General features: G+C 42.3%; 4 protein-coding genes across 40 annotated transcripts in view; all 4 read left to right on the top strand.

Annotated features, from left to right (window-relative positions):
* The window catches only part of LOC130173281 (protocadherin gamma-C5-like), a 281,937-nt gene that overhangs the window by 194,232 nt on the left and 68,629 nt on the right, over positions 1–19,076 (top strand). The window contains exon 1 of one of the 37 annotated variants that reach the window (XM_056382407.1): positions 6,791–9,357. The exons of 35 other annotated variants lie outside the window; for them this stretch is intronic. In XM_056382407.1, the coding sequence (XP_056238382.1) occupies positions 6,973–9,357 (2,385 nt within the window). In that variant the 5' untranslated portion in view covers positions 6,791–6,972. Of the gene's footprint in view, positions 1–6,790; positions 9,358–9,591; positions 12,415–19,076 lie in introns of those variants that run through there. One more of the 37 variants, XM_056382401.1, reaches the window with a different exon arrangement.
* Positions 170–3,373, top strand: LOC130173292 (protocadherin beta-16-like). Its single transcript, XM_056382433.1, has one exon. The coding sequence runs from the start codon at positions 674–676 to the stop codon at positions 3,152–3,154; it is 2,481 nt and encodes an 826-aa protein (XP_056238408.1). The 5' UTR covers positions 170–673; the 3' UTR covers positions 3,155–3,373.
* On the top strand, positions 3,504–6,274 carry LOC130173304 (protocadherin gamma-A11-like). The gene is given in 2 exon segments (XM_056382444.1): positions 3,504–6,113; positions 6,116–6,274. Coding segments are annotated over 2 exon segments (2,247 nt in total). The 5' UTR covers positions 3,504–3,922; the 3' UTR covers positions 6,172–6,274.
* On the top strand, positions 12,428–16,053 carry LOC130173293 (protocadherin beta-16-like). Its single transcript, XM_056382434.1, has one exon. The coding sequence runs from the start codon at positions 13,032–13,034 to the stop codon at positions 15,501–15,503; it is 2,472 nt and encodes an 823-aa protein (XP_056238409.1). The 5' UTR covers positions 12,428–13,031; the 3' UTR covers positions 15,504–16,053.

The raw sequence follows: 19,076 nt of genomic DNA, 5'->3' as shown, positions 1-19,076 counted from the left end.
GTACCCATCATTTTTCTGAATAGATTGTTTGGACAGATTGTTACTTCGTGTTAATTTTGCTGACTAATTAGAGCCTAATATCTCATACTTAATCCACATAAAATACATATTCAATAATCTATCTATCTATCTATCTATCTATCTATCTATCTATCTATCTATCTATCTATCTAACTTGTAACGTGAACATTTAAAAAACATGTAAGAGTTTATGGGTATTTTACTCAGACACTTACTCATGGGTGGTACAAATCATGTGAATTTCAGTCGTCGTTCATGTGTCAAAATAACTCAATATTTCCTTTCCACTGTGTCATATTGAAATGTATGAATAACCTTTTTAACCACAGTATCACGTTAGCCCTCAATTATTCTATTTTATCAAGAATTTGCTTTTTTTCCCCTGGTACATATAAAAAACTATTCTGTCGTATACTTTTTATTTCTTTCCAGGAAATTGCTGTAGTTCATTACTGTGTACTCTTAGGGCCGCTGTTGGCCAGTATGTTCATGTTTCACGCCAGAATTAAAGAGAAGCCTCCCCCATCATGATGATATCAGAGAGAGAAAGACAGACATAGGGTTACAACGTCGGCGTACACTCAAACGACAAGAGTGCAGTAGCCCTTCTCTTAATCGGTGTGGACGATTGTGGAGTATCACTTAGTTTTTCATGAAATGTAATGGACCAAAAATTTCTGGCCATTGTGGAACATATTTCGTCCTATTAAATTTCGCGAGGAAAATGTCGGACAGAACAATGAGACGGCAAGTACTGTTGTTTTTCTCGGTCCTTTATTTCGGTTCAGCGCTCGGCCAAGTCAGCTACTCCATCCCTGAGGAAATGCCGAGTGGCTCTTTAGTCGGTAATATTGCCCAGGATTTGGGTTTAGATATAAAACGACTGAAGTCAGGTAAAGCCCGCCTGTATACAGGAGACAGTGCTGGATACATTGAGCTGAATAAAGACCGAGGACTCCTCCTTATCAAAGACAGAATAGACAGAGAAGCGGTCTGCAGACAAACTACGCCTTGTGCTTTACATTTTCAAATTATCTTAGAAAACCCCATGGAGTTTTACATTATCACAGTCGAGATTACAGATATAAATGACAATCCTCCCACCTTTGAAAAAAATGAAGTCAGTTTTAAAATCAGCGAATCTGCTGTAATTGGAGCAAAATTTGTATTAGATAGAGCAATCGATCTCGATGTCGGCAAAAATGGTCTTCAAAAGTTCGATCTTAAACCTACTGATAATTTTGTACTTAAACAGGACGGTCACGGTGATGGAACAGAAAAGGTTGAAATGATTTTACAGAAGCCTCTCGACAGAGAAAAGGAAGAGTTGATATCTTTAGTTTTAACAGCTTTTGACGGAGGAGACGCGCAAATGTCGGGAACAATTCGGATTTTCATCACGGTGTTAGATGCCAATGACAACGCACCTGTTTTTTCACAGTCCACCTACAAAGCCACTGTTTTTGAAAATGCCCCAGAAGGCACCGTTGTCACAAGCGTCACTGCATCAGATGCAGATTATGGGACGAATGGTAGGATAAAATATTCAATCACAAACAGTTTAGATCAAGCCCATGCATTGTTTCAGATAGACGAAGACAGCGGTGAAATTAGATTGCTTGGAAATATTGATTATGAAAATGCACGGAATTACCACATTAACATACGTGCAAGTGATGATGGTGGACTTACTGATTCATGTAAAGTCATAGTTGAAGTGGTGGATATGAACGACAACAAACCGATGATTAATATAATGTCACAATCAAACATGATATCTGAATACTCAAAATTGAAAACAGTTATAGCAATGATGAACGTTCAAGACCCAGATTCAAATGAGAACGGTAAAGTTCAATGTGTTATCAATGATAACACCCCTTTGACTATAATTTCGACATCAAATAATTTCTATAGCTTAGTGACAGACAGTGAATTAGACAGAGAGAGAGCCTCTGAGTATAATATAACAGTGACCTGCTCTGATGAGGGAGTCCCCTCCCTCTCCAGCAGCGTCACTCTCACCTTAAAAATCTCTGATGTGAATGACAACGCGCCTGTCTTTGAGAGAAGCTCATATGAGGCCTACATTGTAGAAAACAACACACCAGGCCTCTCTATATTCACAGTGAAAGCCAGAGACACTGACTGGAACCAGAATGCCCGTGTTTCTTACATACTGGTGGACTCCTCTGTTAACGGAGTGCCAGTCTCCTCATATGTGTCCGTTAGTGCTGATAGTGGAGTCATCCATGGAGTGCGCTCTTTTGACTACGAGCAGATCAAAGATTTCCACTTCCGCGTCAAAGCCCAGGATGGAGGCTCTCCTCCACTCAGTAGCAATGTGACTGTGAAAATATTGATCCAGGACCAGAACGACAACCCTCCTCAGGTTCTGTACCCAGTCCAGACTGGTGGCTCTCTGGTGGCTGAAATGGTGCCTCGTTCAGCAGATGTGGGCTATCTGGTGACTAAAGTGGTGGCTGTTGATGTGGACTCTGGACAGAATGCCTGGCTCTCCTATAAACTGCAGAAAGCCACAGACAGGGCGCTGTTTGAAGTGGGCTTACAGAATGGAGAAATAAGAACTATCCGCCAAGTCACTGATAAAGATGCAGTGAAACAAAGACTGACTGTTATAGTGGAGGACAACGGGCAGCCCTCTCGTTCAGCTACAGTCATTGTTAACGTGGCGGTGGCGGACAGCTTCCCTGAAGTGCTGTCGGAATTCACTGACTTTACACACGACAAGGAGTACAATGACAACCTGACTTTTTACTTAGTGTTGGCTCTGGCTGTAGTTTCCTTCCTCTTCATCACGTGTTTAGTGGTTATTATATCAGTGAAAATCTACAGATGGAGACAGTCTCGCATCCTGTATCACTCCAATCTCCCTGTGATTCCATATTATCCACCACGTTACTCAGACACTTTGGGGACAGGGACTCTCCAACACGTGTACAATTACGAGGTGTGCAGGACTACTGACTCCAGAAAGAGTGACTGTAAGTTCGGCAGAGCTGGTAGTCAGAACGTGCTGATAATGGACCCCAGTTCTACAGGGACGATGCAGCGGATACAGAATGAAAAGAGCATCCTGGATGAACCAGACTCTCCTCTAGAGGTCAGTTAAATAATGTGGCTGCTCTCTTTGCCGTTATTTCTTTCTGTGTCTAGTTAAATTCATTGGGAACTGTTGCGCGCCATACCTGCATTTTCAGTACCATGGACAGCATTCCACTTTGCATAAAGATATGACTCTCATCACCACATAATTGTCCATTTCTTCTGTGATTTAATTTTTTTCTTGTATCCTATACACAACCTGTTTTATTATTAGTTTCGGTGACAAAGAGCTACACTTGCCAATAGCCATGAATTTTTGTTTTTGCTCTTCCTCGTTTAATTTTAAACTTAATGAACTTTCAGCCAATAAGGATACTCTGTGATTAAATAGTTCTATCACAGATGTAAACCAAGATCTTACTGACACTAGCGATATACTGGTCAGCTACTGTAACTACTACTACTACTGCTACTACAAATAGTAATTATAATAATAATAATAATAATAATCAGCTTCATTTCTCTATCATCATCTACATTCTCGTCTCCCTTACCCCATCTATTGCTGTTTGGTATTATGAACAGAAAGGGCCGCTATTGGCCAGAGTGTGGCAGTCTTCGATAGGGCTGGTAACTGTACCTCCCCCTTAGATTGTGACATAGCAGACAATAAAACAGGCACCGACCGCCTGCCATCGTGTAAATAGAAAACTGCTCACGGACATGGGAAGCTGCTATTATTTGTTGATAATTTACTGCAGATACGACCGGAATTTTTAAGGATATTCATATGGATTACAGTTTTATCAAAAGGACACAGGAATAACCCGACAAAATGATGAGACGGCAAGTACTGTTCATCTTCGCTCTCTCTGTTACCTCGGTGTTCGGGCAGGTCAGCTACTCCATTCCTGAGGAAATGGAGAAAGGTTCATTAGTCTGCAATGTCGCTCAAGATTTAGGTGTAGATTTTAAAAGGCTCAAATCTGGTAGAGCTCGTATTCATTCGGGAGACAGTGCAGAATACATCGAGCTGAATAGAGAAAGGGGTGTCCTCCTTATCAAAGAGAGAATAGACCGAGAGACGCTGTGTGGAGAAACAACGCCCTGTGCTTTACATTTACAGATGATTCTGGAAAATCCAATGGAACTGTTTCGCATAACAATAGAAATCACAGACATAAACGACAACGCTCCCAGCTTTGCATCAAGCGAGAAACGTTTTGAGATCAGCGAGTCAGCTGTTATTGGGTCTAAATTTGTACTGGAGAAAGCCATAGATGCAGACATTGGTGCAAATGGTCTCCAAAGCTATTCGCTTAATCCAACAAGCAACTTTGCATTGAAACTAGAGAATCAAGCAGACGGAGGTAAAAAGGTAGAAATGGTTCTACAGAAACCACTAGATCGCGAACACATGGAACAGATATCACTACTGTTAACTGCTCTAGATGGCGGACAGCCGCGTATGTCGGGGACAATGCAGATAACTGTTAACGTGTTAGATGCAAACGACAACGCACCGGTTTTCACTAAGTCAGTATACAAGGAAACATTAACCGAGAATTCCGCAAGGGGAACCAGTGTTATTACGGTTTGTGCATCTGACAAAGATGGAGGCTCTAATGCAGAAATATCATACGCAATTTCAAATAGCAAGCGTCGTTTATCCGATCTGTTTCAAATCGACAGAAAAACTGGAGAGGTTATCTTAATCGGTGAAATAGATTATGAAAAAGCTAAGCTCTTCCAAATAGATATTGAGGCTATCGATAATGGTGGACTGTCTGATTCCAGTAAGATCCTAATTGATATCATTGATATCAATGACAACAGCCCTCATATAAAAATACTCTCTAAATCAGACAGCATTTTAGAGGACTCTCCTGACAATACTGTCATTGCTATGCTAAGTGTAAATGACCCTGACTCTGAAAGGAATGGCGAGGTGAAGTGTAATATTAATGATGACATTCCTTTTAAAATACAAAATACAATGAATGGATTTTATAGTTTAGTTACAGAAGTAGCTTTGGATAGAGAGGCCGCGTCACAGTATAATATAACAGTGACCTGCTCTGATGAGGGAGTCCCCTCCCTCTCCAGCAGCGTCACTCTCACCTTACAGATCTCTGATGTGAATGACAACGCGCCTGTCTTTGAGAGGAGCTCATATGATGCCTACATTGTAGAAAACAACACACCAGGCCTCTCTATATTCACAGTGAAAGCCAGAGATGCTGACTGGAACCAGAATGCCCGTGTTTCTTACATACTGGAGGACTCCTCTGTTAACGGAGTGCCAGTCTCCTCATATGTGTCCGTAAGTGCTGATAGTGGAGTCATCCATGCAGTGCGCTCTTTTGACTACGAGCAGATCAAAGATTTCCACTTCCGCGTCAAAGCGCAGGATGGAGGCTCTCCTCCACTCAGTAGCAATGTGACTGTGAAAATACTGATCCAGGACCAGAACGACAACCCTCCTCAAATTCTGTACCCAGTTCAGACTGGTGGCTCTCTGGTGGCTGAAATGGTGCCTCGTTCAGCAGATGTGGGCTATCTGGTGACTAAAGTGGTGGCTGTTGATGTGGACTCTGGACAGAATGCCTGGCTCTCCTATAAACTGCAGAAAGCCACAGACAGGGCGCTGTTTGAAGTGGGCTTACAGAATGGAGAAATAAGAACTATCCGCCAAGTCACTGATAAAGATGCAGTGAAACAAAGACTGACTGTTATAGTGGAGGACAACGGGCAGCCCTCTCGTTCAGTTACAGTCGTTGTTAACGTGGCGGTGGCGGACAGCTTCCCTGAAGTGCTGTCGGAGTTCACTGACTTTACACACGACAAGGAGTACAATGACAACCTGACTTTTTACTTAGTGTTGGCTCTGGCTGTAGTTTCCTTCCTCTTCATCACGTGTTTAGTGGTTATTATATCAGTGAAAATCTACAGATGGAGACAGTCTCGCATCCTGTATCACTCCAATCTCCCTGTGATTCCATATTATCCACCACGTTACTCAGACACTTTGGGGACAGGGACTCTCCAACATGTGTACAATTACGAGGTGTGCAGGACGACTGACTCCAGAAAGAGTGACTGCAAGTTCGGCAGAGCTGGTAGTCAGAACGTGCTGATAATGGACCCCAGTTCTACAGGGACGATGCAGCGGATACAGAATGAAAAGAGCATCCTGGATGAACCAGACTCTCCACTGGAGGTTAGACTGTTACATTAAGTTAGTATTTATACTTTTGCATCTATATACATTTAGTTACCATGTTATGCATTTCATTGCTGTTATAGTAAAAATTATCTATTCATATTCAGCACCAGAAATATAGTCGAAAGAATTCGTGATTGTTCATTGTTTTTGAATATGTAATGTGTGATGTGTGCCTATACCTATCCTAATTACCACGATTGTGAGAAAATGTATGAATGGAGCAACTTTCTTTTAATAATTTTACAGATGCAATCTCAGCCATTTTACGAGAGGCATTTTTCTTTTGTCAATATAAAACTATTTCCTCTCTGTGGTTTAATCTTCATCGGGCTGCTACAAACCGGGTTATTTTTAACACTTTTCCTGCAGTTTTGCATGTTGAACTCTTAGGGACGCTGTAGTCCAGCATGTTACTCAGGAAGACTATATTGTCAACAGTGTCTCTCCATCTTAAAACGCCAACGAGGAGAGGAGGATACTAGATACAGCCCAAGAAGGGTTAGAGTCGAGACTAAAACACTTATCTCGCTTGGACTATTTTCATTCTTTCTTGTGGAATATGTCCTAACTCTCTTCTTGTTGCTGGGAGATATATTTTACACATTTTACTCGACAGAAAAACGCGTATTGTTTCCTTTAACACAATATCGAGGAGAACAATGAAACGGCAAGTACTGTTTTTCCTCTCGTTCCTTTTTGTCGGTCCTGTGCTCGGGCAGGTCAGCTATTCTATTAACGAGGAAATGTCAGTGGGTTCCGTAGTCGGAAATGTAGCAGAGGATTTGGGTTTAGATGTAGAGAGACTAAAAACACGTAATGCTCGTGTCTACTTTGGTGACAGCAGAGAATACATTGAGCTGAATAAAGCCAGGGGAGTACTCCTTATCAAAGAAAGAATAGACAGAGAGACCCTCTGCGGACAGACGATGCCTTGTGCATTACACTTTCAAATTATCTTAGACAAACCCATCGAATTTTACAGGATAATAGTTGAGATCGTAGATATTAATGACAACCCCCCAGCCTTTGAGAAAGGTGACATTAAATTTAAAATAAGTGAGTCTGCAGTCACCGGATCGAAATTTGATTTGGAAGGGGCGGTGGATTTAGATGTTGGAATTAATGGTCTCCAAACGTACCGCCTGGAACCGACTGAAAATTTTGTTCTAAAATTACACAATCAAGCAGACGGCTCCAGGAATGTCGAGATGATTTTGAAACAACCTCTTGACAGGGAGAAAAACGAGCATTTGTCTCTAGTGTTGACGGCCGTGGATGGAGGAGAACCTCTGATGTCTGGAACAATGCAGATTCTTATTACAGTGTTAGATGTCAATGATAACGCACCCGTTTTCACAAAGCCAATATATAAAGCCACCGTGGGAGAAAATTCACCAAAAGGCACAGTTGTGACCACGGTTAGTGCATCCGATGCAGATCACGGATCAAATAGAAGAATAACATATTCGATCAGAAATACTTTAGATGATGTCAGACATTTGTTTGCGGTGAATGAACATACTGGCGAGGTTAGATTGATTGGAAATATTGACTACGAAAAATCACAAAATTATCAAATAAATTTACGTGCAAGTGACGAGGGAGGACTAACAGACACATGCAAAGTAATAGTCGATATTATAGACGTAAATGATAATAACCCGCTGATAGATGTTATGTCTAAAACAAATGTGATATCCGAAGATATCAAAAGCCATACTGTTGTAACAATAATTAACATTCAGGACATAGACGACGGTGAGAATGGTAAAGTCAAATGCACAATAAATGAAAATATTCCGTTCTTATTGAAGTCTACTGAAAGTAATTTCTATAGTTTAGTGACAGACATAGAATTAGACAGAGAGAGAGCCTCTGAGTATAATATAACAGTGACCTGCTCTGATGAGGGAGTGCCCTCCCTCTCCAGCAGCGTCACTCTCACCTTACAGATCTCTGATGTGAATGACAACGCGCCTGTCTTTGAGAGGAGCTCCTATGAGGCCTACATTTTAGAAAACAACACACCAGGCCTCTCTATATTCACAGTGAAAGCCAGAGACGCTGACTGGAACCAGAATGCCCGTGTTTCTTACATACTGGAGGACTCCTCTGTTAACGGAGTGCCAGTCTCTTCATATGTGTCCGTTAGTGCTGATAGTGGAGTCATCCATGCAGTGCGCTCTTTTGACTACGAGCAGATCAAAGATTTCCACTTCCGCGTCAGAGCGCAGGATGGAGGCTCTCCTCCACTCAGTAGCAATGTGACTGTGAAAATACTGATCCAGGACCAGAACGACAACCCTCCTCAGGTCCTGTACCCAGTCCAGACTGGTGGCTCTCTGGTGGCTGAAATGGTGCCTCGTTCAGCAGATGTGGGCTATCTGGTGACTAAAGTGGTGGCTGTTGATGTGGACTCTGGACAGAATGCCTGGCTCTCCTATAAACTGCAGAAAGCCACAGACAGGGCGCTGTTTGAAGTGGGCTTACAGAATGGAGAAATAAGAACTATCCGCCAAGTCACTGATAAAGATGCAATGAAACAAAGACTGACTGTTATAGTGGAGGACAACGGGCAGCCCTCTCGTTCAGCTACAGTCGTTGTTAACGTGGCGGTGGCGGACAGCTTCCCTGAAGTGCTGTCGGAGTTCACTGACTTTACACACGACAAGGAGTACAATGACAACCTGACTTTTTACTTAGTGTTGGCTCTGGCTGTAGTTTCCTTCCTCTTCATCACGTGTTTAGTAGTTATTATATCAGTGAAAATCTACAGATGGAGACAGTCTCGCATCCTGTATCACTCCAATCTCCCTGTGATTCCATATTATCCACCACGTTACTCAGACACTTTGGGGACAGGGACTCTCCAACACGTGTACAATTATGAGGTGTGCAGGACGACTGACTCCAGAAAGAGTGACTGTAAGTTCGGCAGAGCTGGTAGTCAGAACGTGCTGATAATGGACCCCAGTTCTACAGGAACGATGCAGCGGATACAGAATGAAAAGAGCATCCTGGACGAACCGGACTCTCCTCTAGAGGTTAGAAAGCTGTTACATCACACGTGCTTTATTCCATTGTCACAACTTTTGAATAAATTCATTTGGTAATTTTTCAGCACCTTGGAGAGCATTATGGGGGATTTATACTTTCATGTTACTCCAAGTGACAGAAAATGGTCAGTTTTTATCCCCTTACTTTGATTATTATTTAGTTTTTTTTAAATGTTTTTTTTACACTCATTTTAATTATATTCTGGTAAAAAAAAAAAAAGTTTTTTCCACTCTTTTAAATCATATTCTGATAAAAAAAATAAATAAAAAGTTTAAGTAGGGCTACATAGTACAAAAATTTAATCCTCGCCTTCGTAATTTATTTCCTCATCTTTTTATACTTGTCCCTTCTCACAACATAGATTATATTTCTGCAGTTTTGCTTTGTGAACTCAATGGGCCGCTGTTGCCTAGTCTGTTGCAACTGTAGTATATTTATAGCAGTACCGCCTTTCCTTTTCGATGTATTAGAGAGAAAGGGCAGGCGCAGACCGCATTGTCTTCCGTATAGTGGCCGATATACACGACGAGGCACAACTGTCTTTATTTCTCTCATAATTTGAGGACTACTTTTGCTTCTTTTTTGTTTTACTGCCTTTGCCATCTCTCTAACGGATTTTACGAGGTTGATTTTCCTTCTTGCCTTGACAATTCCAAACAATGAGACGGCAAGTACTGTTGTTTATTTCGATCGTTTGTCTTCGGTCGGTATTTGGACAGGTCAGTTACTCTATTCCGGAGGAAATGACGAAGGGCTCTTTGGTCGGTAATATAGTTCAGGATTTAGGTTTAGACCTTAAGCGACTGAAGTTGGGCAACGCTCATGTTTATTCTGGCGATAGCAGAGAATACATCGAACTGAACAGCGAAAGAGGAGTCCTCCTTATCAAAGAGAGAATAGACAGAGAGGCGTTGTGCGGTGATACAACGCCGTGCGCTGTGCATTTTCAGATTGTGTTGGAGAATCCCATGGAGTTTTATAGTGTAACAGTTGAAATTACAGATATTAACGATAACGCGCCAACCTTTGAAAAAAATGAAATTAGATTCATAATTAGTGAATCTGCGGTGGTGGGGGCAAAATTTGATTTAGAACGAGCAGTGGATTCGGATGTAGGTACAGATAGTCTTCAAAGCTACATACTCAAACCAACTGATAATTTTTTACTTAAACTGCACAGCCAAGCGGATGGTACGAAGAATGTTGAAATGATTTTACAAAAACCCCTGGACAGAGAGAAAAATGAGTTCATTTCTTTGGTGTTAACAGCTGTAGATGGAGGAGGGCCACAGATGTCAGGAACAATGCAGATTCTCATCACGGTGTTAGATGTCAATGATAATGCTCCTGTTTTTACACAGCCGATATACAAAGGTACAGTGGCTGAAAATTCTGCAAAAGGCACGATTGTGACTACTGTCAGTGCTTCAGATGCTGATCATGGTCTAAACGGTAAAATAACTTATTCAATCACAAACACTTTAGATGACGTCAGACATATATTTGAAGTAAATGAGGAAAATGGCGAGGTGAGGTTGATTGGTCGTTTGGATTATGAAAAGAAAAGAAATTTTCAGATCAATGTACGCGCAAGGGATAATGGAGGCTTGACGGATTCTTGTAAAGTGATCGTTGATGTGGTTGATATAAATGACAACAAACCATTGATTAAAATCATGTCTAAATCAACAATTATATCAGAGAGTGCCAATGCCAACACAGTCGTTACAATGATTAACATTCAAGACCCAGACTCGGGTGAAAACGGTAAAGTTCAGTGTTTTATAAATGATAATATTCCGTTCTTACTGAAATCGACATCAAATAATTTCTATAGTTTAGTGACAGACAGTGAATTAGACAGAGAGAGAGCCTTTGCGTATAATATAACAGTGACCTGCTCTGATGAGGGAGTGCCCTCCCTCTCCAGCAGCGTCACTCTCACCTTACAGATCTCTGATGTGAATGACAACGCGCCTGTCTTTGAGAGGAGCTCATATGAGGCCTACATTGTAGAAAACAACACACCAGGCCTCTCTATATTCACAGTGAAAGCCAGAGATGCTGACTGGAACCAGAATGCCCGTGTTTCTTACATACTGGAGGACTCCTCTGTTAACGGAGTGCCAGTCTCCTCATATGTGTCCGTTAGTGCTGATAGTGGAGTCATCCATGCAGTGCGCTCTTTTGACTATGAGCAGATCAAACATTTCCATTTGCGCGTCAAAGCGCAGGATGGAGGCTCTCCTCCACTCAGTAGCAATGTGACTGTGAAGATACTGATCCAGGACCAGAACGATAACCCTCCTCAGGTCCTGTACCCAGTCCAGACTGGTGGCTCTCTGGTGGCTGAAATGGTGCCTCGTTCAGCAGATGTGGGCTATCTGGTGACTAAAGTGGTGGCTGTTGATGTGGACTCTGGACAGAATGCCTGGCTCTCCTATAAACTGCAGAAAGCCACAGACAGGGCGCTGTTTGAAGTGGGTTTACAGAATGGAGAAATAAGAACTATCCGCCAAGTCACTGATAAAGATGCAGTGAAACAAAGACTGACTGTTATAGTGGAGGACAACGGGCAGCCCTCTCGTTCAGCTACAGTCATTGTTAACGTGGCGGTGGCGGACAGCTTCCCTGAAGTGCTGTCGGAGTTCACTGACTTTACACACGACAAGGAGTACAATGACAACCTGACTTTTTACTTAGTGTTGGCTCTGGCTGTAGTTTCCTTCCTCTTCATCACGTGTTTAGTGGTTATTATATCCGTGAAAATCTACAGATGGAGACAGTCTCGCATCCTGTATCACTCCAATCTCCCTGTGATTCCATATTATCCACCACGTTACTCAGACACTTTGGGCACCGGGACTCTCCAACACGTGTACAACTACGAGGTGTGCAGGACAACTGACTCCAGAAAGAGTGACTGTAAGTTCGGCAGAGCTGGTAGTCAGAACGTGCTGATAATGGACCCCAGTTCTACAGGGACGATGCAGCGGATACAGAATGAAAAGAGCATCCTGGATGAACCAGACTCCCCTCTAGAGGTTTGACTAACTGTTCTTTTGCTCAAACTCAAAATTTAATGTATTTATTCAGTGATGCCATTTACGGCCCATACCGTTTCAGTACCTTGGACAGAGAAAGAACAATCCCTCTTGTTTTACTTTTTGTTGTTGTTTTTTTTTCTCTATTTATATTTTCGTTTTGAATATAAGTATATCTCCTTCATTCACTTTAGATCAAGTATTTGTTTTTGGAACATATCGTGCTATTTAGTACCGCACAATAAAACAGAAACAGTTGTCTCTGTTGGATGGTAGTTTATTCAGTGACCATACAGGAAACAACAGAGGAAACTGTATTTTTCTCTTTAACTCGTGTAGTTTCATGTTGTGAACTCAGTGCGTCGCTGTTGATCCAGCGTCCTAACGTTTTATGACACATTTGTACTAGAACACCACCCTGTCTTCTCACAAGCGAGAAGGACTCCGAAACATAAACGCACTGTCACCGGTGGATGCAGCACAGTGCATGGAATATCAAGCTGGAATAATTTTACCATCAGTTGTTGATTGATTAAACTGACACTTTGGGGATTTTATTTGCACCAATACCGCTAATATCAAAAGAGAGGAGTAAACGTTAGTTTGTTTCGACGGATATGTCTGACAGAACAATGAGACGGCAAGTACTGTTGTTTTTTTCGGTCCTCTGTCTCAGTTCAGCGTTTGGCCAGGTCAGCTACTCTATTCCCGAGGAAATGGCCAAAGGCTCCTTGGTCGGTAACATAGCTCATGATTTAGGTCTGGAAGTTAAACGGCTTCTAGCGCGTAGAGCTCGTATTCACACGGGAGACAGCGCCGAATACATACAGCTTAACAAGGAAAAAGGACTCCTCATTATCAAAGAGAGGATAGACCGCGAGGCTCTCTGTGGCCAGACAACGCCTTGCGCTTTGCATTTCCAGATTGCTTTAGAAAGCCCGATTGAAATATTCCCGATTACTGTTGAAATCACAGATATCAATGACAACGCTCCTACATTCCAAAAGGAAGAGAAAAACATTGAAATCAGCGAGTCTGCGGTCATCGGCTCTAAATTCATGCTAGAGAATGCAATAGATCCTGATATCGGGCTGAATGGTCTTCAGAGCTATACACTGAAGCCCAATGATAATTTTATAATTAAATTACATAGTCAATCTGATGGTTTTAAAAAGGTAGAGATGATTTTACAAAAACCTCTGGATAGAGAGAAACAGGAGTTTACATCATTACTGTTGACGGCTGTAGATGGAGGAGAGCCGCAAAGGTCTGGCACTATGCAGATCCATATTACTGTGCTAGACGTGAATGACAACGCTCCTGTTTTTACGCAAACTGTATACAAAGCAAGTGTGAAAGAAAATTCCCTCAAAGGAACAATCATTACCAAAGTGAGTGCCTCCGATGCAGACAAAGGCTCGAATGGAGAGGTTAGCTACAAGATCAGCACTAGCATGATTGGCACTTCAAAGTTGTTCGAAATAACTGAAGATGGGCATCTTATATTAGAGGGGCCCATTGATTTTGAAAAAGCCAGGAATTATGAAATTTATATAGAAGCAGTTGATCGAGGAGGTCTGTCTGATTCAAGCAAAGTAATCATTGATGTAGGTGACATTAATGACAATAGCCCCGTTATAAATATGATTTCATCATCCAATTCAGTTGGAGAAGATTCCCCTTCCAACACAGTGGTAGCTGTGATGAGTGTAAATGATCCCGATTCTGAAGAAAATGGGAAGGTGAGGTGTGTGATTAACAAAAATATACCATTTACAATTAGATCCACATCCAGTAATTTCTATAGCCTTGTGACAGACAGTGAATTAGACAGAGAGAGAGCCTCTGACTATAATATAACAGTGACCTGCTCTGATGAGGGAGTCCCCTCCCTCTCCAGCAGCGTCACTCTCACCTTACAGATCTCTGATGTGAATGACAACGCGCCTGTCTTTGAGAGGAGCTCATATGAGGCCTACATTGTAGAAAACAACACACCAGGCCTCTCTATATTCACAGTGAAAGCCAGAGACGCTGACTGGAACCAGAATGCCCGTGTTTCTTACATACTGGAGGACTCCTCTGTTAACGGAGTGCCAGTCTCCTCATATGTTTCCGTTAGTGCTGATAGTGGAGTCATCCATGCAGTGCGCTCTTTTGACTACGAGCAGATCAAAGATTTCCACTTCCGCGTCAAAGCGAAAGATGGAGGCTCTCCTCCACTCAGTAGCAATGTGACTGTGAAAATACTGATCCAGGACCAGAACGACAACCCTCCTCAGGTTCTGTACCCAGTCCAGACTGGTGGCTCTCTGGTGGCTGAAATGGTGCCTCGTTCAGCAGATGTGGGCTATCTGGTGACTAAAGTGGTGGCTGTTGATGTGGACTCTGGACAGAATGCCTGGCTCTCCTATAAACTGCAGAAAGCCACAGACAGGGCGCTGTTTGAAGTGGGCTTACAGAATGGAGAAATAAGAACTATCCGCCAAGTCACTGATAAAGATGCAGTGAAACAAAGACTGACTGTTATAGTGGAGGACAACGGGCAGCCCTCTCGTTCAGCTACAGTCATTGTTAACGTGGCGGTGGCGGACAGCTTCCCTGAAGTGCTGTCGGAGTTCACTGACTTTACACACGACAAGGAGTACAATGACAACCTGACTTTTTACTTAGTGTTGGCTCTGGCTGTAGTTTCCTTCCTCTTCATCACGTGTTTAGTGGTTATTATATCCGTGAAAATCTACAGATGGAGACAGTCTCGCATCCTGTATCACTCCAATCTCCCTGTGATTCCATATTATCCACCACGTTACTCAGACACTTTGGGGACAGGGACTCTCCAACACGTGTACAACTACGAGGTGTGCAGGACGACTGACTCCAGAAAGAGTGACTGTAAGTTCGGCAGAGCTGGTAGTCAGAACGTGCTGATAATGGACCCCAGTTCTACAGGGACGATGCAGCGGATACAGAATGAAAAGAGCATCCTGGATGAACCAGACTCTCCTCTAGAGGTTAGAAAGATGTTACATCACACATGCTTTGCCGCATTACTTGTCATTATCCCACTGTTACAGCATTTTGATTAATTCATTTAGTAATTTTTCAGCACCTTGGAGAGCATTATGAGGGATTTATACTTTCATGTTACTCCAAATGGTCAGTATTTATCCCCTTCCTTTGAATATTATTGATTTTTGTAAAAAAAGATTTTTTCCACCCATTTTAATTATATTCTGATAAAAAAAAAAAATTAACTGTGTCTTCATAGTACAACAATTTAATCCCCGCCTTCGTAAGTTATTTCCTCATCTTTTTATACCTGTCTCATCTCACAACATAGATTATATTTCTGCAGTTTTGCTTTGTGAACTCATTGGGCCGCTGTTGCCTAGTCTTTTGCAGTTGTAGTATATTTACAGCAGTACCGCCTCTCCATTTCGATGTATTAGAGAGAAAGGGCAGGCACAGACCGCATTGTCTTCCGTAAAGTGGCCGATATACACGACGAGGCACAGCTGTCTTTATTTCTCTCATAATTTGAGGACTACTTTTGCCTCTTTTTTGTTTTACTGCCTTTGACATCTTTCTAACGGATTTTACGAGGTTGATTTTCTTTCTTGCCTTGACAATTCAAAACAATGAAACGGCAAGTACTGCTGTTTATTTCGATCGTTTGTCTTCGGTCGGTATTTGGACAGGTCAGTTACTCTATTCCGGAGGAAATGGCGAAGGGCTCTTTGGTCGGTAATATAGCTCAGGATTTAGGTTTAGACGTTAAACGACTGAAATTGGGCAACGCTCGTGTTTATTCTGGCGATAGCAGAGAATACATCGAGCTGAACATCGAGAGAGGAGTCCTCCTTATCAAAGAGAGAATAGACAGAGAGGCGTTGTGCGGTGATACAACGCCGTGCGCTGTGCATTTTCAGATTGTGTTGGAGAATCCCATGGAGTTTTATAGTGTTACAGTTGAAATTATAGACATAAATGACAATGCACCATCTTTCGAAAAGAGCGAAATTAACTTCAGAATTAGCGAATCTGCAGTTGGAGGGGCAAAATTTGTTTTGGAGCGAGCAGTGGATTCGGATGTAGGTACAAATAGTCTTCAAAGCTACATACTCAAACCAACTGATAATTATTTACTTAAACTGCACAGCCAGGCGGATGGCACGAAGAATGTTGAAATGATTTTACAAAAACCCCTGGACAGAGAGAAAAATGAGTTCATTTCTTTGGTGTTAACAGCTGTAGATGGAGGAGAGCCACAGATGTCAGGAACAATGCAGATTCTCATCACGGTGTTAGATGTCAATGATAATGCTCCTGTTTTTACACAGCCGATATACAAAGGTACAGTGGCTGAAAATTCTGCAAAAGGCACGATTGTGACTACTGTCAGTGCTTCAGATGCTGATCATGGTCTAAACGGTAAAATAACTTATTCAATCACAAACACTTTAGATGACGTCAGACATATATTTGAAGTAAATGAGGAAAATGGTGAGGTGAGGTTGATTGGTCGTTTGGATTATGAAAAGAAAATACATTTTCAGATCAATGTGCGCGCAATGGATAATGGAGGCTTGACGGATTCTTGTAAAGTGATCGTTGATGTGGCTGATATAAATGACAACAAACCAACGATTAAAATCATGTCAAAATCAGCAATTATATCAGAGAGTGCAAACGCCAACACAGTCGTTACAATGATTAACATTCAAGACCCAGACTCGGGTGAAAACGGTAAAGTTCGGTGTTTTATAAATGATAATATCCCGTTCTTACTTAAATCGACATCAAATAATTTCTATAGTTTAGTGACAGACAGTGGTTTAGACAGAGAGACAGCTGCTGAGTATAATATAACAGTGACCTGCTCTGATGAGGGAGTGCCCTCCCTCTCCAGCAGCGTCACTCTCACCTTACAGATCTCTGATGTGAATGACAACGCGCCTGTCTTTGAGAGGAGCTCATATGAGGCCTACATTGTAGAGAACAACACACCAGGCCTCTCTATATTCACAGCGAAAGCCAGAGACGCTGACTGGAACCAGAATGCTCGTGTTTCTTACATACTGGAGGATTCCTCTGTTAACGGAGTGCCAGTCTCCTCATATGTGTCCGTTAGTGCTGATAGTGGAGTCATCCATGCAGTGCGCTCTTTTGACTACGAGCAGATCAAAGATTTCCACTTCCGCGTCAAAGCGCAGGATGGAGGCTCTCCTCCACTCAGTAGCAATGTGACTGTGAAAATACTGATCCAGGACCAGAACGACAACCCTCCTCAGGTCCTGTATCCAGTCCAGACTGGTGGCTCTCTGGTGGCTGAAATGGTGCCTCGTTCAGCAGATGTGGGCTATCTGGTGACTAAAGTGGTGGCTGTTGATGTGGACTCTGGACAGAATGCCTGGCTCTCCTATAAACTGCAGAAAGCCACAGACAGGGCGCTGTTTGAAGTGGGCTTACAGAATGGAGAAATAAGAACTATCCGCCAAGTCACTGATAAAGATGCTGTGAAACAGAGACTGACTGTTATAGTGGAGGACAACGGGCAGCCCTCTCGGTCAGCTACAGTCATTGTTAACGTGGCGGTGGCGGACAGCTTCCCTGAAGTGCTGTCTGAGTTCACTGACTTTACACACGACAAGGAGTACAATGACAACCTGACTTTTTACTTAGTGTTGGCTCTGGCTGTAGTTTCCTTCCTCTTCATCACGTGTTTAGTGGTTATTATATCAGTGAAAATCTACAGATGGAGACAGTCTCGCATCCTGTATCACTCCAATCTCCCTGTGATTCCATATTATCCACCACGTTACTCAGACACTTTGGGGACAGGGACTCTCCAACACGTGTACAATTACGAGGTGTGCAGGACGACTGACTCCAGAAAGAGTGACTGTAAGTTCGGCAGAGCTGGTAGTCAGAACGTGCTGATAATGGACCCCAGTTCTACAGGGACGATGCAGCGGATACAGAATGAAAAGAGCATCCTGGATGAACCAGACTCTCCTCTAGAGGTTAGACTCACAATTCTTTGCCTCAGACTCAAACTTAAATGTATATATTCAGTGATGTCATTTATAGCCCATAGAGTTTCAGTACCTTGGACAGCGAAAGAACTGTCTCTCTTGTTTGTTTGTTTTTTCTCTTTTTCTCTTTTTATTTTCGATATAAGTATTTCTCCTTCATTCACTTTAGATCAAGTATTTGTTTGGAGAATATATCGTGCTATTTAGCATCACTTTACCCGCACAATAAAACAGAAACAGTAGTCTGTGTTGGTTGGTAGTTTATTCAGTGAAAATACAGGAAACAACAGAGGCAACTGTATTTTTCTCTTTAACTCATGTAGTTTCATGTTCTGAACTCAGTGGGTCGCTGTTGATCCAGCCTCTTGACGTTTTATGACACATTTGTACTAGAACACCCCCCTGTCTTCTCACAAGCGAGAAGGACTCCGAAACATAAACGTACAGTCGCCGGTGGATGCAACACAATGCATGGAATATCAAGCTGGAATCATTTTACCATCAGTTGTTGATTGATTAAACTGACACTTTGGGGATTTTATTTGCACCAATACCGCTGATATCAAAAGAGAGGAGTAAACGTTAGTTTGTTTCGACGGATATGTCTGACAGAACAATGAGACG

Source organism: Seriola aureovittata, chromosome 8, assembly GCF_021018895.1.
Source record: "Seriola aureovittata isolate HTS-2021-v1 ecotype China chromosome 8, ASM2101889v1, whole genome shotgun sequence".
NCBI lineage: Eukaryota > Metazoa > Chordata > Actinopteri > Carangiformes > Carangidae > Seriola > Seriola aureovittata.
Note: the sequence above shows the minus strand (reverse complement) of the source record. Positions and strands in the feature narration are given on the sequence as shown.

What these genes read in the sequence shown, in the direction of transcription:
- LOC130173292 (XM_056382433.1), top strand. Translation starts at nt 674, where the DNA reads ATGAAATGTAATGGACCAAAAATTTCTGGCCATTGTGGAACATATTTC.
- LOC130173293 (XM_056382434.1), top strand. Translation starts at nt 13,032, where the DNA reads ATGTCTGACAGAACAATGAGACGGCAAGTACTGTTGTTTTTTTCGGTC.